This window comes from Lepisma saccharinum, chromosome 1 (genome assembly GCF_977018435.1).
Source record: "Lepisma saccharinum chromosome 1, izLepSacc3.1, whole genome shotgun sequence".
NCBI lineage: Eukaryota > Metazoa > Arthropoda > Insecta > Zygentoma > Lepismatidae > Lepisma > Lepisma saccharinum.
Window position 1 is genome coordinate 27,483,510 of NC_139229.1, and position 23,285 is coordinate 27,506,794.

Consider the following 23,285-nt stretch of genomic DNA (forward strand, 5'->3'; position numbering starts at 1 on the left):
TAAAAGTTCCAAGAAGTGGGCGTTATGGAACGTAAAGATAACAATCGGTTTATTTGCATTGTTGTTTCCCTTTCCTGCCAAATAGCCAAGCCTAAGGCGTGGTGGACGTTTCATCTGTAAGGTTTTTCGTTTTGTCAGTGTATGCAGTTATATTTTGCAATCGGATGTTGATTGCCTTGTCTCAAGGAAAGGGTTAACAATAAGCCCATGGCATGTTTTGTTACCGTCAGACATGAGTATGATCTGCACATCTTAGTAGTGCAGCTTTTTCCAATCTGTATTTCATAAAATAAATTGCAAACCTGTTCTATTTATCTATTTTGCTATTTAGCATCGCTTTTCTACTCAATGAATTTACGTAATTGATAATTTCATTTACATCTATTAGGCCACACAATTTGTATTATATTTAAGGATATTTTGGGCCGTCTTTCTGTCTCTGTGAACGACTATACATTACACGAGAATACAACGTGAAATAATGCTTTAATCTGGATTCCAACTCGGTGCACCGACTATCAGTATCGACTGTGTCAGTCTTGATGAAAATGTTTCCCCGGTCAAACCCTGTACTGACGAAAAAGTGAAGGATTACTTTTAATAAATTCACAATGCAGATTAAGTTAATATTCTCTGTTTTTGGTACATTACTCTTGAGATTTGCTATTTATTTAAATTTTGGCAACGAAATATTCATCTTTGCTGCCTAAATGTTACACATTAGTCGCCAAATGTGAAAAATGTCGCGTGGCACGCAGTAAGGATGACCACGGGTGAACATTTCCAGGTATGATGTCCCCGAGGCTCATAATCAATGGGTCTTGTAAATTTCGGCCGAGGTCTGTAATGTGTGCGCTTCTACCTCCGCAGCCCATTATGGTGCCTAGTGGCGTCCCCAAAAGGGGGTTCATGGGGTTCAGTGCCCCAATGTGATCCAGAATATCTAAAAAGAACTTGAAATGCAGGAAAATTACAAAATGTAGGAATGAGTACAAAAAGCAGAAGACCATAACCCCCCGTCTACGCCACTGGTTGGTGGAATACCCAGGGGATACCTTTACCATTCGAATCCTTCAGGGGTGAGCATTTCTGAAGACACAAATGTCAACCTCTTTTCCACGTAGTACATCCGGTACCGCATTTTGCAGACTAACGAGGCTCTGGCGTCTGGATTTGCAGTCAATATAATTCTCTATGGAGCTGGCGTTAAGTCAAGTCAACAATTTCATCTTATTACCGTTCATCCTCATGTTTCCGGCTAGATAAAAGTGGCCGAAGAGCGAAGTACTGTAACATAAACATGTCTAAGCTATATCCTGCATTTTTCCCTAATATTTTTCTTAATAGTTCATCCAAGAGTGTGACTTCTGACCGGTATATTCCATAATCATAAAAATAATTCCTGTCGTGAACCAGAAGTGAGATTTATTTGTCGTAGAAATAGAAATCGCTTAGTGAATTGCCCGTAAGTAGCCTATGTCGTGAATCTTTTAACGATCATTAACTGGGTTGGGCGTGTTGGAAGGTCAAATGCAAACCATGATTTGCTCACCAGTAATAATAATTTCCCGTCGTGCCTTGCGTCTAATAATCTAGGACGTGTCCTTATGTTTGATGTAGCGTGTAGGAGCCTCCCTTCCCATATCGACAGGGGTCATGGATCCTGGCGTCAGTCCAAGGGAGACAACCAAGGTCAGGCGAGTCACAGTTGCGAACATTCAGCAAAATCGCATTGATATAGCACCGACACTCGCAGAATAAATCTAGTATTTGTTCTTTTGATTTAGCAGTGGCGGCCCAAGCCCCCCCAAACAAATTATATTTTGGTGCCATTAGTGCAAAAATTAAATAGCGGACCCTCATGGGCCACAAAATTCAGGATTACTATTAGATGATTAATTTGGTTAATTTTACTTCGCCTTTTTTTTTTTGCCACTTTTGACTAATAGCGAAGATGAGGGTGAGTGATGATTTGATGAAGGGACACTCGCCAAGAACACACTTGCCCAGGCAAGGATTCGAATCCGGTACCCTGACGTCGTATCGTGCTGTGCTAACCAATCCGCCACGAAGGTTTGCGACTATTAGATTAAATTGATTGACGTTCACAAAGGAACAGAAACGTTGGTGGAGGCACCTAATGGTTCGGACCCTACTTTAAACTTAAGGTCCAATCTCGATTAACCTATCTGTGCATAAAGTGCAAGCTCGTACAAAGCAACAGGTTTCCATCATATATTTGGCATACTAATTGGTAGTCTTAATATAGCTTTTTCTCTTTTCAAAGTCAAGTTTTGACACTACAAATTCTTGATAAATTATGAAAAATCAACGTCGATAAATATACATAGAGTTAGAAATGAATTTCAGAAACTTAGAAACTTTTTGGGGAAATGATGTGACGTCCATTATTCAATCGGAACAATGCCATAATGTTTTGTCAGCCTAAAACAAGGTTTTGCCCAAGAGTTTTCAACTGTTCGCGTCCTTTTATCTTTTTTATACTAATCTATATGCAGAGAACGGTGTTTCGGCATCACAGGAAGTCAATGGGGAAGAATTTAAACACTCACGCAGTGTGATGTATGTTCGAGAAGCAAACTTTCCGCCCACTGTTAGGCAGGTTTGCAAATGAGAACGGAAACTCCAACTTTATATAACACATCCTCCTTTATTGTTCGGTGCATTGTATATGGTGTAGCTTTTGCACACGAATGGTCTACAAAAGAAAAATAATTGAATGCATTGTGCTATTTTAGGAACACGTACTGTACAAAATGTTGGTGACAATATTTTCAGGTTTATTGCTGAAAAAAACTTTTAAGAAAAACTCTTCATTCGCTATAGTACTGTTGTATCGATATGTTGCTATGCTGCTTGCAAGAATATAATCATGGCTTCAATGTGGTAATCGACAAAAGAAAACTGTGAACTATCATAAAACGATGCCAGTAGAAAAAAACAAATACCAATTAACCCTGTGCAAATGTAAATTCCTTCAGTGCATTCAATTCATTCCCGGAGTCGAGTTTTTCCAGCCGAAACAAATTGAGAGAGAAAGAACAGTTTGTGCTCTGGGTGGAGGAGACATTTCGCAACCTTGACCGAATGGCCATTTAGCCATGGAATGATACATACCTCTCAGTGTTGCCAAGTTTATGTGATAAGAAACTGCTTTCGTGACGAGGTTATGTCATAGCTGTGCTATTGGAGTTTACGGAATTCCCATGAAAGAGCTTGTGCTGTTTTATGGGGCGAGGTGCGCCGTTGCGCCGTAGTTTTGAAGCACGAATGTCTTCGCCCAGTTGTTCTGAAAGCCTGCAGGGACGCTCAAGGACATCTTACGTAGTCAGTCTAGACTTCATGTGGGAAGCTCGAATCCCCTAATCAACATGGCACGTGTTTGGAGCTGGATGTGGTCCATTACAAGAACCTACGTGGCTGCATAGGCGTGTAAGCTAGGTGTAACTGCACTTTCACATGACCCTAATTGGGACCATGTTTTCGAAAAACGATAGCTACCACTCAAAAGAACTCCTTTATTTTTCTGACAAATTCATAATTTGGGGTATCTGAATATCCGTATTGTTCAGATATCCAAATTATTCGGATGCCTGGATTATGCCGTTGCATCCGAAACGGATATAGGATAATTTGAAATCCGGATTTTCTGGCCATCCATAGGCTGAACCTAAAGCCTGAATCACACGTGTTTGAATGGACTAGTGGTGTGTTACTTCCATACCTGCTGGTTTTCGGATCACACGATGCTAGTCAACCTACTTGTTGGTAGACTTTTTGTTCCCACAAGGTATTGCTCAAAACAGATAAGCTAAAATGATGGACGATCACTTGATGAAGAACGCCGTAAGAGAATATCTACTATTGCCATTTTCCTTACAATTCCCAGAAGTATGCCCTAGAAATTGCCTCGAAAGAAGAAATGGTAATCAAAGGGTAATCAACTCCTGTATGTATTCATTCGTAAAAAAAAAAAAAAAAAGAGTAGTTTTTCAACTAAATATGTCAAACCTTTAATACACTGGACATTATCGAGTAAAACCTTTATTGTGTAAAAATGTTATTGGATTCAATCCTACATATTAATAAGCACAAGTGTATCGCACAAAAGCCCCCACAGATTTTACTACTATTTTTCTTGTCAAACTCACATATTATTTTCACATCAATAAACGTTTGCTCTGATTGGATGTTACCACAGCATCGAACAGAGAAGCAAGTTGCAATTAAAATACAGTCGTTAAAACCAGTTTATCAGTCATCATTTCTAGCCTGGTAGACAGTCCAGCGCCAACAATAACCTCTCCTTGTGGTTCGGCATCAACCTAACCTTTGGCCTCCCCGATGGCGTAATGATAACGTCGTCACCTTGTAATCAAGGGGCCCCGGAATCGATACTCGGTGCAGGCACGAGTGGTTCAGATCCCACTTGGAACTGGAGGTCCAGTCCTGATTAGCATTCCAGTGCATGAAGTTGACTTAAAGCAAAAATTCAAAATAACCTAACTTTTGCAAGCCTGGTGCATCTGATGTATTTACTTGTGTATTATAAAGTATGTAGTAATTTTTGTGAGACATTTAAAGTGGAGCTTTCTCTTGCCATTCTTTTTACCAGGGTGGCATGGAAAGGGGGCTGAGTATAAGACTAGAGTAAATAAGTCGTTTAGCTTTTGGTAATGTATGGATGTTTCAGAATCAACAAAAACTACAAGCAATGCAAAGAATCTTGTTTTAACGACGCGTAATCTCTGCTGACTACATAACATGCACATGACATGTCTCCACAGATAATTCCATAATTAATTCTTATCTTAGTCGTTAAGTGATTGATAACAAGGGAAGCCGTGTTTTTGGACCATAAGACACCCTCTTGATTTATAACTTTATTTGAATGCCACACTGTATAAGAATCTCTTCTGTATTGTATACATTTATTCCAGCGCCATGAAGCTTGATCACTGAATGTCACCTAAAACTTTTGACTACCGTACACATTTACACAAGCACACCTTTAATGATAACTGAACACAAAATAAGTTATTTGGGGGTGACAAGCAGCTTTCCATTCCTAAAACATTCTTTGAAGGACATTTACCCTTGTAGCCTCACATTAGGGGGTGGAAACCGGATTTCACTAGTCTTCACTTGAATGTTCATTGGCTTAACCTTCGGACGATAAAACGCAGTTAAATTTTAGACAGTCGATTTTGTTGCCAGGCAGTGAATTCTGTTACACTAAAGCCTTTCCCTCAAAATAGCTAACACTGTAATTAAGAGAATTCGTTGTTTAATCATTGTATCTTCTGGTGTACCTCAAGGCAGTGTTCTTGGACCTCTTCTCTTCATCCTGTACCTTGATGATCTTCCCGAATATCTTTCCGATTCATGCAAAAACCTTCTCTTGCTCGCTGACGATTGCAAAATATATAGTAAAATCTCCAATTTCAGTGACATGACACTTCTGCAAAAGAATTTAGATTCTCTAATAAAGTGGTGTGAATTATGGAACTTAAAACTGAACCCTCAAAAATGTACCATGATGACCTTCTCCTTAAAGAAAAACACATTTAATACTAAATATTTCATAAAAAATAATTGTGTTCAAAGAGTTGCCACACAAAAGGACCTGGGCGTCATATTTGACGAGAAACTTTCCTTTTCTGAGCACATCTCTACAGTCACAAGGGGTTCAATGCGTATGCTGGGTCTCCTCTATCGTTTCACGGAAATAAACAACTTGACTGCCCTCAGCACCTTTTACAAATCTTTTGTGTCACCTAAAATTGAATACTGTTCTCCGATCTGGTCTATGGCATGCCCCTCAAATTCAGATAGACTAAATTCCGTCCTAAATTTCTTCCTGGCCATTGTTCGACACCGAATTCCGTCCACAAAACACTTGCAAAAGTCCATCCTCCTGCAAATGTTAAATATACAAACTCCTCAAGAAAGACATAGACTGGCTGACCATATATTTCTACACAAAATAGTGAATGGCAACATCAGAAGTGGCCGTCTTCTTCAGGAAATTCACTTTCGTGTGCCTGCCCGCTCAACAAGAAGCACTCTACTTTTTGCCTCTCAGAAGCCGAGATTGTGCCTCATCCAGCGCTCTCTGTTTCATAGACTGCCCAGTGATTACAATAATCTAGGAAGCGAAATAGACATTTTTGAAAATCTGGACAAATTTAGAAGAAAGTTAGCTAAAAGTATGTAAGTCTCTTAACCACATGTAATTTTTCTGTTATTTTTTTGTTGTATTATGTTATTATTTTTTTTGTCCTTATATTCTATAAAATCGTTCCAATGTAAAATGGCTAACGCTGTATTTGGAATCTTCTATTAAATAAATAAATAAATAAATAAATAAATAAAAGTATGTTTTTTGGAATTGTTTCATGATAAAATTGATTGTTCCATTTGTAACATTTGCTGTTTTTGGAAAGTAATTGAATGCTATTTTTTGGGGTCTGAAAATATATAAACCATATATTTACATATAAGACAGAGAGCTTAGTATTTAGCTATGGGTGCAGAAGACACGGTCTCTTTCGCAGAACGGAACTACCACGAGATTAACCTGAAGCTTGTCTTTCAAAAGCTTTCGAAGTTGTTTGTCGCAGGCACAGAGCAGGAAGCAGAAATACCTGGAAGGGAAACAGTGTTGCCAATTGTATGAACAAGTCCCTAGGCGTAGGGAATATTTTAACCCCCTCCCCCCGAACAACTAAACTGCGATGCATCGGGACAACTTGCACGGAAGGCGATAAGCCACAGAAAAGCCATGCTGGAGTCTCAATTTCAATGATATCCGCATCTCCGAGTTGTCCACGATTTTTAGCGGTCTTAGTCTTGCATAGTCTATTCGTTGCCTAGCCATGGAAGGTACCAGGTTTCTTTGGAGGTAATATTTTGTTGGGGTGACAGGAATATAATAAATAACTCTTTATGTTAAATGCTAAAAATAAATTAGGATATCTCATTACATTTTTATTTTGTAATATTACCTACAACTCTGTGCTCATCAATTTAAATCATCATTTATCGCAGACCTGTAGCCAGAATTTTATTTAGGGGGGGCTTATCCCTAATCAGCACGGGCGTCGCCAGCAATATTTGTAGAGGGGGTCAGGCCATAGATAAAACTTCATTAGTACAAATAATAATGACAATAATTATTATTTTACAATAATAACTATTATAAGTTATTAAAAATATACCAATTTCAATCCAAATTTATTGTTATTATTACATAAATGAAAAGACTTTGCTACTCGATTCACCGTATCAGTGAATATCTTGAACACAATTCTTGTCCATTATTTTTCTTATATTTTGTAGTGTACTGAAAATCAGACTTATTGTGTTTTGTTATTAACTTTCACTCATAAAGTTTATATTCTGTGACCTCTCACAAAGAAAACTATAAGTTTTGGAAGCTGTGGACCCATTTATTCTTTGGATTAAATGGTAGAATATAAAAATATAACCTGGTTTCTCTATTATACACTAAACTTTTTCGATGTAATGCAGTTTTTACTGTGGTTATAACTTTATTTCTGTTATTAACATTAAAAATAACTTAAATTATATATTTGTAGGATTTTGGGTGGGGCTTCAGCCCCCTTAGCCCTCCCCCTGGCTACGTGCCTGATTCATCGATATGATCGTGTTTAGCCTACAGAGGCATAAAAACAAGCTGTATGAAAAATTCAATCCCCCTGGTTGCGGGAATGTTGCCGGAACGTGGCTGGCAACCCTGGGACCAAGTAGACGGAGGTGGGAGGGAGTGACAGATGTTTTCTCTGCTTCCTGTTCACCTGCCGTGTTAACTCGTCCTTCTCCAACCTCTTTCGATTTGAAAGCAAACAGTTTTATCAGCAAGCACATGTGTAAGGTTGACTTGCTGTATCGATTATTGAACATGTTCATTGCCAGGTGTTGCTTCATCTTTCTCTCTCGTAAAATTAAAACAGCCTGCACAAGGAGCTTTTGTCTCCATATGCACGCTCATAATGAGTGTCCCAGAATTTTTGTGGGGAGGGGTGTGCAGACCGGTGTTAATAGTAGAAACAATGATAATACTAATTATCATAGCTATAAATATTATACAACATTATTATAAACTAATAAAGTAAATCAATTTTATTCCAACTTTATTATTATTATAACCTTGTGGTACACTAAATGAGTAAATATCTATAACAACCGTTCTGTCATATTTTTTTACATTTCATGCAGTTAGTGTATTGAAATGCACAGTTATTCTATTTTGTTACCAACTTTTACAAAAGTGTGAAAGGAAAATTTTATGAGTCTTCAGAATTCCAAAAATGATATTTGTGTATGTGAAAGGTCACTTCGCATTTTGTGACTAATATTTCTCCCTAACTTTCAGATTATTTTTACTAGAACAAGATGTGCAAAAGGTAACATCAAAATAGAATAACTATTCAGGTCCTGACTGGAAATTTGGCATTTCTGGTAAATTGAGAAACATACCAATGTTGTTTATGAACTGCGTTAATATATTTTTGTGAATGTGATTTTATACAATATTACTGCAGAGGTCAGACAGTCATGGTGTTGCTGGATGGCCCAAGCTTGTAAACATTACGGGGGAAAGATACACACAGAAGTTATCTCACCGAGCTGTAGGATTCTGATTATAATAATAATAAACTTTGGGGCAACAGCACATTGAGGGCCCGGGCCTACCTGCCGACTGACTCCCCCGTGGTGGGAGATCATCCAACCGGTTAGAGGGTGATGTGTGGTCAGCATGATGAACCCCCAGTCATTGTAGGTTTCTATGAACTGGTTATGCTACTCATTTGTAGCTCCCCAATTCCTTCACGGTAGTGGGTGGTCACCGGTCCCATACACAGGCCGAAATCTCATTAGAAAAGTTATGTTTCCCCCAAGAGACTCGAACCTTCATGCATCACATGGCTGGAGCCCAGAGCATGACGTCTTAGACAGTACATCTACGGTGCAGGACTTCTGATTAAAGTTCATTTAATATTTGACACTCTTGGGGTGATTGCCTAGTGGTAACGGTGGCTACTTTTTAATCAAGGACTCCTGGATTTAATTCATGGTAGAGACCCATAGTGGTTCTGATCCAACTTTAAACTATGGGTCCAGTTCTGAATAGCTTATCTGTGCATAAAGTGGACTAACAAACATGACACTTCAATGTATAAAAGTGTTTTTTTCGGTCTTTTTGTGTCAAAAACTTAAAATTAGGATGACTGGAATTGGGGAGATAGATTACCTTCATAGTTTGGATAGAGTAGTGGATTATTTCTTTTCATTTTTTCTGTTAATGAATTGTGTTAGGCTATATGCCCCTATAAATATCTCATAATACATAGAAACTGGATTTCATTGGTAAGGTGTTCTTGTCGAAAAGTGATTTGAAATCAAGGGACAAATTTGATACTTATGAAGCTAATTCTGTTATAATCACTCATTAAAAAAAGTAAGGAATACAGTCATGGTCATTGCTCAAAGTAAGGGAGGATACTAGTAAAATTTTCATAAAACATCCCTCCGCCCATCTGATTGTCATCATGTTAAACTTTAGGAGCATCCCGCCAGCTAACCACAAGGCTCGACCCCCCCCCCCCCCAAGATTTTCCACTTCAGTTGCTAGTTGCGGCTGAAGCACCACGTTGATAGTCGATATGCTTGGGAATGCTCAATTCAATTGCAATAGAAACTGTTAATATAGGTAACATGTGACTTCTATTTGAGACGAAACACCAAAAATTTAGTGGAGGAATAACTTGTTAATCAAACATGCCTTCAGTAACTTAGGAGTAGAATGTAATACAACTGGAAATAGAAGTCAAATTAGTTTTGCATATACTCCAAATCATTTTGCTACATTTCTATAAAATTTGTACGATTGACTTTTTTCTTATTTAATTTAATTTTGCAAATAAAATCTAATGTTCTTTTCTTGTTTAATTTTAGATCTCTGGAGCAGCTCTCATAGGAGTTGGTGCATATGCATACTCGCACATCGATGACAACACTGAATTCATGATTGGGCCAGTCTATGCCCCGCCGGTGGCAATGATAGTTCTTGGCTCAATCATCTTCATCATCGCTTTCTTCGGATGCTGCGGTGCTATTCAGGAATCACGTTGCATGCTCTTGACTGTAAGTTTGAGTACACATATTAGATGTAAGGTGACCTAGGGTAATAGGGAACAGAAGAGCCATGTTTTAAGGGTTCTAACTTGATATGAATTTGATTTAGATTGAAAGTAATACCTTCAATGTAAAGTGTCATTAAGCTGTGATGAAATTTGATTCATATTCCATCTAAGCCTCCTTCAAATATTGGAAGTAATAATACAACTTCAGTACGGCTATTACCCCAGTGTTTGAGGTAACAGTGGAACTCTGTGGTGGAGTGGTTATCACATTCATTCTCATCTTTGCAATTAGCCAAAGGTGGCAGAAAAGGGAAGTAAAATAAACCAAATCAATTGATCAATGTTTGGGACAATAATGGCACCTAGCGAGTCATCAGCTTCTCAGCACTACTATTCAGAGTTGACAGAAAGTGTGTGTGTGTGTGTGGGGGGGGGATTAAGGTAACAAGGAATCACAAAGAGAAGATTATAGCACTACTGTCCTAAAAATGTTGCTTTCAAAAAATTTTGTGTAAATGTTTCTGTTTATTGCTAACGAAGGCCTGTAGGAAGGCCAAGACGAAGATGGAGGGACAACGTTGAGATGGACCTAAAGGAAATCGGTAGGGATGGAAAAGAGTATATAGATCTTGCTCAAGATAGGGACAGATGGAAGGCCTGTGTTGCTGCAGCCATGAACCTTCGGGTTTAAGAAGGCTAGAGAGTTAGTTAGTTAGTTATTGCTAACGAAACATTAAACATGCAAAGTGTTCCCATGTATAAGCTGTACTGGCTTCAGGTAGGTTCTTTTTGGGCAAATTTTTAAAATTTCCCATACAAAAATGTCCTGATTTTAGTCAGTAAATGACCATTTTTTTCTGTCTCGAATGTCTGGATTTTAAAAATTTCCCATCCCGATCTGAAACATAATTATGGACATTCAAAGATTTATATGCTTTAAGCGCCTGTCTTGTGTAAACACCAGTAGTTTCAATTAACATGTTTACTGCCAGGGGGTTGCGCCAATTTTGCCTCCTGCGCCAAAGTGGTTCATTTCGCAAATTCAAAAGTTTCCCTTTTTTGGCCTGTAAAAAATAGAACAGTGAAAAAACTTTTAATGTACACCAAATTACCACACCTTGTCGGTCATGCCTTATGCACATCATTGTTATACTCGTGAGGGACAGCACCCTAGGAAAAACAAAGTCAAGCCAACATGGCATGATTGGTATGCGTCAGTTTTGGTCATTATGACAGATGTGGCAGTTAATATGTTAAATATGTATACATATGGCCAAATGCAACAGCAGGCAGTAACTGGATGTCATTTTGGATAAACCCCATATTTCTTCTTATTTGCTCATCCAATGGATCTGGAAAACCCAATCAGGACATGTCTTCTTCTTCTCATCATTAAATCCTTTTATGTGATACATTTCATATGTCACACAAAAAGAAACAAATGCTGCAAGCCTGTCCTTGAATTGCCCATCTAGGGTAGTAGATAACATTTAGACAGAACTGTGCTTGCCATTCGTTTTGCTTATGTTTACTTGTGGGTAGCCCCTATAAATCTGTCTTTAGGGATAACAGGAGAAGATTCACTTTTCGGCACTTAAAACAAAAAGTTTGGTGATCCATTGTTTTGGTAACGAACCATAAAGCACATTTTGCATTACAATGGATGATATTCAACTTGATGTAATCACGTAGTGTACTCTAGGAAGAAGTCAGGTAAACAGATTTGCGTGTGTTAAGGAAAGTGCATGAGAAGCCTCCTTACAGTGAGAAAATTTGCATTTAACGACTTTACAAACTTTTCATGGCTTCTGTAGGGCGTCGGAAAAGGTAAAAAGTACACATTCCTCATATGATCACAATAATACACAATACATATTTTAAAAAATTCGTAAATATATCAATAGAAATCTTAGTAGACATTTTTCCCTTTCCTTTATTTGTCCCGTATTCGAGTATGGTGCTAGTCTTATTTTTGGCGGTAACTTAACTCATCTGAAGAAACTTGAAACAATCCAAAACAATTGCATAAAAACCATGCACCCACAAGAGAATAATTCACAACAGTTGTGCAAGACTTACAACATACCCACAGTCACTTTGAGAATACATATGAATAAGGTATTCCATAGTATACATAACAAATCATCTTCATTGCATCATAGGATTAAGCTCCGCTCTGAGATCAGTACCCGAAACACAAGATCGTCTTTACATAGAGACCTAGTAATCCCCAAACCTAACAAAAGCAGATTTGGTCAGAAGTCCTTCTCGTACCTAGCAGTGGTAACCTGGAATTCACTCTCGACAAAGGTCAAACTCAGTACCAGCAAAGCACAGTTCGTCTTCTACGTTTACATACCTACAAATTCTAACTCCAGTAATATTATTATCAGTGCTTATCCCCCCCCCCCGCCCCCCATTCCAACCACACACATATGTTTTAAAATTTTCATCCCCGTACCTCGAACAGTAATTCTATACACACTCATATCCAAACCCACACGCCCTTACATTTTCCTTTCTTCTAAATGTGTATAACACTCAAACTTTATTTCATTCCTACTATTGTTACCTGCCTACGTAACAGAGGGGGATCAACAATGCTCTGAGCTCGGGAAAAACCTACCCTTTCCTAAAGTATATTTTTCTCAATATAAATACCCAATGCCCTAATCACCTCATCACAAGAAAGTCCACATAGTTGCGGCGCGAGGAGGTAGATGTCAGCGTGGAGATCGACGGACTCGATCCCGGGAAGACTGGCAATTACAGCCGATGGAAGTGGCAGATGGCGGCTCGGCGAGAAGATAGTGTGAATTACGTTGGTGTTATAATGAGATCAAGGACGGTGGACTATATATTATGTCAGAAATTGTGTTTTAATATGTTATGCAAATAATCCAAAGGAAATTTAGTGTATGGTGATTACAACGGGAGATATTAAGGTGGGAAGCCAGACTATCGCAGGACGAACTTCTCCCACAAAAAAAGGCAATAATTAGGCTGGAGAGTTCAATAAACTAACCGATCTGTAACTATGCACTGGTAATGATAAACTCACTTCTAACCATCCGGATAATAAACCTTTTTGATGAGGCCTTGCTCTAAAAGGTTTATTATCCGGATGGTTAGAAGTGAGTGTTTATCATTACCAGTGCGTAGTTAGAAATCTGTTAGTTTATTGAACTCTCCAGCCTAATTATTGCCTATTTTTATGGGAGCAGGAAAAGGTTATTATCCATTTTGCCTTGACCCATCTCACTCAATAGGTCGCTAGCTGCGAGTTGATAGCTTCCTGGAGAAGAGGCCTTGCTCGAAGAAAAGGTTTATTATCCGGATGGTTAGAAGTGTGCCACCCCGATAACAAGGGGCTTTTTGGTTTTCTGGCTTATGCACGCAAGGCACTGAGCGTCAGGACTAGGAATGTTCCGCTGGTTGCTCATACGTGCCTAGCCTTTCGTCTTTCAAAAGTGTTTGTATCAGTTTTAAATGTGTCTTCGACAATAAATTTGTTATTATATTTTATCGACGTTGCTCATTGAAGTATTACACGATTGGCAGTGCTCAGCCTGTTGGAATTCTCCGCTGGTGGCCATTAGAGATTTTGATAACCAGTACATTTTTATTATACGCCCTGAGATTAAGAATCTATAAAATGTGCTCTACCCGAGTGAGTCCCGAGCTGAACCCACCTGAGTGTCGCAGACCATCCCCGAGAAGGAAGAGCCCATCAGTTCACTAGAGGAAGATGCACTGCATATGCCCTTGTTACCTTACCTATTGGGTGGGAAAGATAGCTCAGACGAAATCAATCACGCCTAGTAAGCAGATGCCATGTGGCATAAACAAACTACAACTCAGTATATAACAGTATAGAACACTTTATATACTCAATGTAAATTCATCACATTTTCCTTAGATGTAGCTTTTGTATATTTTTTTACTACATAGGGCATCAAGTCATTATTTATATTTTAATATTGTTCTAAATGAAATGTTGTATGGCTTAAGTGTAACCCTATTGAGATAATAAATAATAATAATAATCATCATACCTTGAATCACCTTGGCAAGATCTTACTCTCAATGCTTTCCTGGCATGTTTTCAACCCAGGATCTGATCTGTTTGCGTGAAATATGGCACAATATAATTGGGGAAGTTGTTTGCTGAATATCATCCATTAATGTCATGGAAGCCTATTGCATTTTATTTAAGTAAGTGAGCTACTTGCTCAATGAAAATTGTCATTTTTCACAATTGTAAGTCCATATTTAATTCCATATTTTGATTATTTGCATATCTTAATGCTCTTTAGATCATGTAAATCCATTCTCTGGTTATTGTTATTCTTGGTTTGTGTATGTGTACCAGCTTCATATTACATTATTTTTCACGGTCAATATCTTGATACAAATTTATTCTACATAGTGGTCCAAATGTCTTGTCACCCCCTTAAGTTTCAGTGAAGTTGTGTATTTACATTTCACCCTCAATTACACAAAAATTATCGTGCTTATACTGACATTGTGGATGTGTAAACATCCGTCATGGTGACAGTCAATCCATCAAATGTGTCTGTTTATTAGAATACCTTATGCTGTATTAGATTATTGTGTATTACATAGATATATATGTAGGTGTGATAAGACATTTGGACCACCCTGTATATTATTGATTTTTCAAATAAACAAATTTAATGTGTACAAAATAAACCACACTGTACTTTCAAAAACTACAGTGTGTGCTGTTATCATGGAAATACAATAAAAAATAAATGTATTTTTGTACTACCGAGCTGCATATAACCTGAGATACAACATTGTACTTCAAATGTCAATTACAATCACTTTCATATTATTATTTTCCATTTGCAGTATTCCATTTTTCTGCTGTTGATTTTCCTCATTGAACTGGTTGGAGGAATAATCATAGTTGTGGCGAAAGACAGTGTGGTTGAAGAATTGAAGAGCAACGTGAAGATTTCCTATGAGAAATATAGCAAAGATGAAGCTTACAAAGAGGCTTGGGACACTTTGCAGAGAAACGTAAGTATTGGTACCCCATTGCATGTATGAACGATAATTTGCTTTATCTAAGTACCCTTGTCTACAACAAGTGGTATTTGACTGTCATATCTTGACCGAAGACCAGGTGTGCAGTCTACAAAGTATTTTTATGCTGGACTTGGATTGTTTTGGAACATCTCTTCTTAATGCTCGACTGGGTCTTTGGCCAGCACCAGGGCAGCTATTTTTGAATTTTTATCTTCTTTCAAAAAAACAATATGAGATTCGAAAATCTGAAAAATTACATATGTTTAGAATTTCTTGTGGACCATTCATATGAATTTTTGTGTGGTTTACTTTCACTGTTGTCTAAATATTACAGTTTAATAGACTCACATCCATGAAACTATTGACAATATCTACACAACAGCAAAAGCAAACCATATGAAGATTCTTGAGAATGCTCTAGAAGGAATTTGAAGTGTATGTAATTTTTCAGATTTTTTAATGTCACAGCGGTTTTTCGAAAGGAAAGGAAAATTCAAAACCAACTGCCCTGGCATCGATTTAAGGCCCAGCTGAGCCTTAATTTCAAATGTTTCAGTCATTAATTTTGATTTGTGTAACAATGAGAACTTAAGCTTTCTACAAATAGGAAGGTTACATTTTTAATGTGTTGTGTGGCCAAACTGTATTTCAGTGTGATATACTGATTATTACCTGTGATTAAAATAGATACTTTATAGTAAATACTGTTGTTAACTTTTTTTTTTGTTCTAAGTGTGAATGTTTATGTGTAGTATAGACACCTAATTTTCTAACACCCTAATGTTTTGATCCCGAAAATTTTCATTTTTGGTCTGAAAAACCTGGAGAAGCAAACCATATGAAGATTCTTGAGAATGCTCTAGAAGGAATTTGATTTCAAAATTGTAGACACCTTGGTTGGTCAGAAATCACATGCTGCATGTTGTCAAAGCTAATGTGATCAGTTGCAAAAGATTCTAACAGTTGTTAATAATAATAGCATATATTTTAAAGAAAAAGCAAAATAAATAACAAAACATTTATAGAACAAGTTCCAAATTAGTCCTAAATTCCAGGAAAAACTTCTAGCAAAATGCTATGTCTGATAGATCTGATCCATCATTAACCTTTAGTATATGAATGGCTCTACAAGTGGGACCTTTTCCTCTGCATGCTTTTCAAATGTGCCATGATACAGAAAATAAATCATAGCTGAAGAACTATTTCCTGTAGAGAGGTGACTTCCTCCCCCCCCCCCCCATCCTGAATGACAGGCCTCTCCTGGGGAATGAAATTTATACATTTTTCCTACAATCATGTGGAGTTGCATTAACAGTCATTATTTACATTGTGGGGAAAAATAATAAAAGTGTATAGGTGGGTTTCATGTGACATCATGATGTGCACAGCCACCATGTTTGCGGCCAATTTTATTTGCTGTTTACAAGGAAGTATCCATCATGTAACGTTTATTACATCTGCACCAACTGCATGTTTGTTATAAATCACGAATGTCTGTGTCTGTATCTCGTGCCCACCCGCTTGAAGTCTGTATGCTTACAAGAACTGTCCTCAATCATGGCTGCTCGAAGTCACAATTCAACAGTTTGTAACGTATCTGAAACACACCTATAATGCACCTATAAGAAAAACAGTGTAAAAATGTTATTATAGAGTCATTCCATGCGAAATCAACATAGTCCCCAATCTGACCATCTCCGATTTTCATGAAATTTGTTGAGTTGAAACTATGCATGGAACTTAGTAACTATGAAAATTTTTAGTCTCGTGCTTCTTGTAATTGTTAAATTATTCAAGGTCAAATTTCGCAGAAATTGCCCTTTTTGAGCCCGCTTAGCTATACTAAATGTGCTGTAACTCCGCCACTATTTTGCCTAGGAAGCTCAAATAAAGCTTATTGTACAGGGAATTGAACATGCTTTCCAGTGATATATAACAAGCCTACCTTTGCATTAAAATATAATTTTCACGTGACCTTGACCTTGAATATCTCAAAACATGTCCTCACCAAAAATCGTGAAAAAAATATATTTGGTCCCTCATGCCATACTACAAAACATATCAAAAAATCATTCTGGGACTACAATGGGATCAGAAGATACAAAACAATATGTGTAACTATGTGACTGATAAAAGCCTCATTACATGAACTATGACGAGTCAAAAGTCCTTTAACACCCTGTACAAAATGTAAAGGAGTTATCCTGGTCATGAAAGAAATAGGTTAGGCACAGGGAGATCTCTAGATGTGTGTGTCAAGCGCAGGTCCGGCATTTTTTTTTGGCTGCCATTATTGAATTCAACACAAAAATTTCAAAGGAAAGGGGGTGATGTGATATATCAAATGAGGCTAGAATTTCATGAGAAATGAAGCAGCGAAGGTTTTCCCAATTTATTTTTAGACAGCAAAACGTTATACGCATATCTTTCACTTACGATATATGCACATTATAGTGTTGTCGATATTCCTGTGAGCACACTCGTTGACGTCTCTCACACTCACATAGAACATTTGGCAATGTAGCAGGTGGAACATCATCGCAAGCAGCAACTATGCCTTCTCTCAGATGGTCAATATCAGGGACTTTTAGTGCATTCACCATTCTCTTCAAATGTTTCTGAAGGTAAAAGTCCTCGTAAAATGTTAGATCTGGGGAATGTGCAGGCCTTTTAATAGATCCCCATCTGCCCATCAATCTACCTAGAAATTTACCATGAAGAAATTGCCAAAATGTTCACATGGTGTGGCCACACACGGTCCTGTTTCAAAACTCTGGAAAGTGCCATATCCCGTAAGCAAGTATGAAAAACCTGTTCACTTAACAAATCCAAGAAGCCATCACCATTTAAGGTTCCGTTGTTGAATATGGACCAACCATTCCCGTTCTCCATACACTATACCACATCATTAGCTTACCAGCAACAACCATTCGGCTGGGATCTGTCTACTGTAGATTATCAAATCACAGGTATTACATATAATTTTTATTAACTTTACCGTGAACATAAAAATTAGCCATGTCACTGAAGAATTTTTCATTCCAGAGGAAGTGTCACGTAATTGTTTGAGATACTTTTCCCAATATTCTTCACTATTCAACTACTTGATGAATGTCGCTGATTAAAATCATATGCAATGGTGCGTATACTTCTTTCTCTCCCAAGATGTCAGCGTGATCTCGACGAGTTCCTAACACGTTAGGAGCATTCTTAATACTTTGTTTTTAACACCTCGAAAATAAGATGTTTAAAAGCATGCAGGAATAACTTTTTGCTGGTTAAATATACTTTGGAAAAACCTTCGCCGTTTCATTTCTCGTGAAGTTCTAGCCTGATTTGTATATCACTTCACACCCTTTCCTTTGAAATTTTTGCATTGAATTCAACATGGCTGTCAACAATGTGCCAGACTTGCGCTTGACACACACACCTAGAGATCTCCCTGTGCCTAACCTATTTCTTTCATGACCAGGATAACTCCTTTACATTTTGTAGGGGGTGTTAAGGGACTTTTGACTCGTCATAGTTCATGTAATGGGGCTTTTATCAGTTACATAGTTACACATATTATTTTGTATCTTCTGATCCCATTGTAGTCCCAGAATGATTTTTTGATATGTTTTGTAGTATGGCATGAGGGACCAAATATATTTTTTTCACGATTTTTGGTGAGGACATGTTTTGAGATATTCAAGGTCAAAGGTCAAGGTCACATGACAAAATTATACTTTTATCCAAAGGTAGGCTTGTTATATATCACTGAAAAGCTTGTTCAATTCCCTGTACAGTAAGCTTTATTTGAGCTTCATAGGCAAAATAGTGGCGGAGTTACAGTACATTTAGTATAGCTAAGCGGGCTCAAAAAGGGCAATTTCTGCGAAATTTGACCTTGAATAATTTAACAATTACAAGATGCACGAGACTATAAATTTTCATAGTCACTAAGTTCCATGCATAGTTTCAACTCCCCAAATTTTATGAAAATCGGAGATAGTCAGGTTGGAAATTGCACATATCTGTGTTGATTTGGCATGGAATGACTCTATATTTAATTCTATATATATATAAAAAAACTGGTTTTAGACCAGTCCCTATGGGCAATTATGTCTTGAAATTTTTGGGGAAGCACAACAAAAGACCACATTTTGAAAATTTTCCACACTTGTCTCCAACTTGGGTTGGGGGAGGGGGACATCTGGTAAATAAGCAATTAAAGAAGTCATAATTTCCTGAAATCATTCATCTTCTGCTAGGCTTCTAATTCCCTGACCAAAAAAGGTAAGCTTTCTTGGAAAAAATTTACATCTTTAAAAAAGCTTGTTAAAAATACTAACAATTAATGTTTTATTTTCCATTTTGAGGATGTCATACCCTGATTTGTATATAAAGTAAACAAGTAGGGAAAACTGAAATATCATCTTTGGTTTACGACAAAATTACATGTTAATTGTTGTCACACTGTGCTGACTGCTTAATTGACTGTCAGGTGTCTAGGGAATAAATTGCATGGCTGTCTTATTGCCAGGTGAGCTTCTAAAGGTTAAAATAAATCTTTACACCCATTAAAAAAAATTAAAATTATTTCAAGCACGTCCTTAATGATCAGCATTGATTAGAGTAATCTTGCTTTGTTTTTTACAAAAATAAATTCTAGAAGTAGGTTGAAATTTTTGTATTCTTAGCATATGCAGCTGGGTATGAACCAAGTTGGATCAAGTTCTGTTCTACTTAGTTTACACACACCAACAGAACCTGCTGTAGATCATAGTTGATCTAATGAAGAGGCATGTTTTTTGTTTTCTTTCAGTTAGTAATCTGGAATAACTATTAAGAGTAGATGGAAAGAAACTTCATCACGCCAAAGCTGAAATTTTAAGAAATTTGCTGATGAAAATGTCAGAATATTTCTTTGCAGGGTGTGTGAAATGGCACCTCCTATACACACTTGCACCAGTGAAGAGAAGTGATTTCTTGCCCTTTGTCAGCCTAAAAATTACAGAAATTTCTCCGCAAATGGAAATTCAATATCTCAGTGCATGCTTACCAGACCAGCAAGTTTACCAATGAGGAAAAAGTTCGACAATGGCCTCAGTTTGCAGGCAGATGGGTGCAAAGGCCTTTGCAGTGCCTCATAAGTAACTGCATGTGAACCCCAAAGACTTATTTGTCTGAAGGTACACAGGCACAAACTCAAAGTTGAAAATATATGTAGATCAGCCATAGGTCTGTATTAAAATTCAGCGATCTTGTGCAACACTACATACAGAAATCTACTAGGTAAGAAACAGAAACAAATTAAGGTTATCATTTGACTCTCTTGTATATATCACCTGCCTCAAATAGTTGTTACGTTGTGCCAAATCATGTATTCATGTTCTCTTTAATTTGCAGCTGAAGTGCTGTGGTATTTCTGGACCCAGTGACTGGAAAACTCTTGGAATTATTACCCCACCATCCTGTTGCGACAATCCTACGATTGGAGTATGCACAGCCCTTGATCAGTACCAGGAAGGTTGCGTGGATGTAATTGCACACTACCTTGTGATATCTGGAGGCGTTGCAATCGGTTTGGCATTCATTGAGGTAAGTTAACGCGTGTAAATCTTAATTTTAACTGTGCTCTTACCATAGTATTAAATTGACATGAACTGATGCTCTTTCTAACCTGGGTTTCACGCAAATGAATTATTTTACGTAGAAGATGTTTACATCTTTTGAAAAAGTTCACTTAACCCTTTAAAATTTTCTGAACAAGTCACTACTGGAAAATGTTTTTTTTTTAAAATTATTATTATTATTATTATTATACATCACTCCCTTCTTCATTTTCTGATTTAGAATCACTACCGCTGCTTTCAGAGGTCAACAACAAGTGCAACTCGTGCTACAGTGGTTCGGATCCCATATTAAATTCCCAGTTAGCCTACATGTGCGTACAATAAAGTGCAACTCGATGTTCGCATCACACAAATTTGGATTTTAAGCCATATTTTGGTTTTCTGTTGTGCACAAACTACACCACAAGAGCAGGCAACATTTCCCATGTCTAACTTACATTCTCTCTTCTTCTTATCTTCCTCTTCTTCTACTGTTTTTTTTAAAATTATTATTATTATTATTATTATACATCACTCCCTTCTTCATTTTCTGATTTAGAATCACTACCGCTGCTTTCAGAGGTCAACAACAAGTGCAACTCGTGCTACAGTGGTTCGGATCCCATATTAAATTCCCAGTTAGCCTACATCTGCGTACAATAAAGTGCAACTCGATGTTCGCATCACACAAATTTGGATTTTAAGCCATATTTTGGTTTTCTGTTGTGCACAAACTACACCACAAGAGCAGGCAACATTTCCCATGTCTAACTTACATTCTCTCTTCTTCTTCTTTTCATCTTCCTCTTCTACTGTTTTTGTTTTTACTTCAGCTAGCATAATCTCACCTAACGTGATTGGTATGTTCTCAATGTCTGGGCGTATATGTACGCCACCCGCAGTCAAATCTAGTCGAAGCAAATCAAAGTGTATACATATGCCTTCCGCACTACATGAGCACATTGCATGTATGTATGCCATTAAATATCACCTCCTCACACTTCTGCATGAGTTTCTTTCTACATAAGAATCATACATAAAAGTTCTTTGTTCTAAAGTGTACTTATGTTGAGACATTAACAACACTAATACAGTGGCATGGTGTGACTTTTTCAAAAGTGTTACTGGCCTTCAGACGTTATCATCTCCACCCCCTCCCCCCCCAAAAAAAAAAAAAACTTTTGTTCATTTCGTTCTATGTTTTGCAATCCGCTCAGTGATTTAGCCGCAATCACACCTAGAAAGAACTACCACTCATGAGAGAGTTACCACGAAAATCCAGTGAATAGTAGTCGAGCCTTGTCAGCCATCCCTGTTTCTTTGCAAAGAGGAGGAAAGGGGAAGAAGAACCACACATTGCTTGGGTCAGTTTGATGTTTGTGCGGTGAGCAGACAACAGAATACCCCTCCTCCAGCGGTGGAAGAGAAGTCCAGATGTACGTACTACTGTTGCCAACTTAGTTTTTTGGAGGAAGGTTTGTCCAATTCACGAATCGCATCAAGTACTTATCTTTTCGTCTATTACGTAAACCATCTGTTATAACTAAATCCAGTTTTGGCTTTGCAGTCTAGCTCTTGTTGCTTCAGAGAAATAATATCACTGTTTTAGGCAGGATTTAGCTCTTTTCTGGAAATCCAATGTGACAACACTTGCTGATCCGGTAGGCTGGACTGGGCCTCTAAACAGACATATGAATAACCCCTTAGCACACTTGCCTCTAAGTCTTTTCCCGCTGTTCCCTTGCATTTGTGCTCTTTCCTCTTGTTACCTCTTGAGGGTAGCGGAACGGCCTGCCTCTTCTTTTGTCGGCTGCAGAAAAAAATGTCCTCTGCAATATACACTTGATTGCAATGTTGTTAACGTATTTAACAATGTTGTTATTTTATTGAGAAAAAAACTTTTTTAATTTCTTTACATTTTTCTGTCACCTGCAGTAACACCGGTTACATGCCTCTGCACTAATAACACTTTTTAGTTTATCACTTACCACCTTAGCAAACTACATAGAAGCGATTATATAAATCTTCCCCAAACACAACACATCCACCTATATAAGAGCAAATACTGACGTTCATGGCAGGCAGAGATGTGCCACATTCTGTGTGATAGATTTTTAAGTTATGGGCACGTCAGCACATAGGCTATTTCTGTCCATCATGCAACATGGAGATAAACCCCTCAACTAAAACACAATGGTACGAAGAAGAAAAATGTGTATGCTGAAATTGTCCTCAATCAATTGCTAAAACTAATACTGTCATAGACTAACTGTCTGTGACGATAAAATCTCCTTGCCATAGATAACAGCTGAGGCTGTAAAGCAGCACTCAGCCCATATAAGGACAATACAACCCCACAGAGGATTATACTGGCTGTGGGCCCACGCACCAGAATCTCCATGGCAGAGTGTTTAGCACAGCACGCTACAGTGCCATGGGTCCC

General features: G+C 37.7%; 1 protein-coding gene across 1 annotated transcript in view; it reads left to right on the forward strand.

Annotated features, from left to right (window-relative positions):
* Nucleotides 1–23,285, forward strand: part of LOC145994012 (CD63 antigen-like) — a 44,349-nt gene that overhangs the window by 15,320 nt on the left and 5,744 nt on the right. The window contains exons 2-4 of the mRNA XM_083130086.1: nt 10,003–10,191; nt 15,066–15,236; nt 20,637–20,828. Of these exons, the coding sequence (XP_082986212.1) occupies nt 10,003–10,191; nt 15,066–15,236; nt 20,637–20,828 (552 nt within the window). The remainder of the gene's footprint in view (nt 1–10,002; nt 10,192–15,065; nt 15,237–20,636; nt 20,829–23,285) is intronic.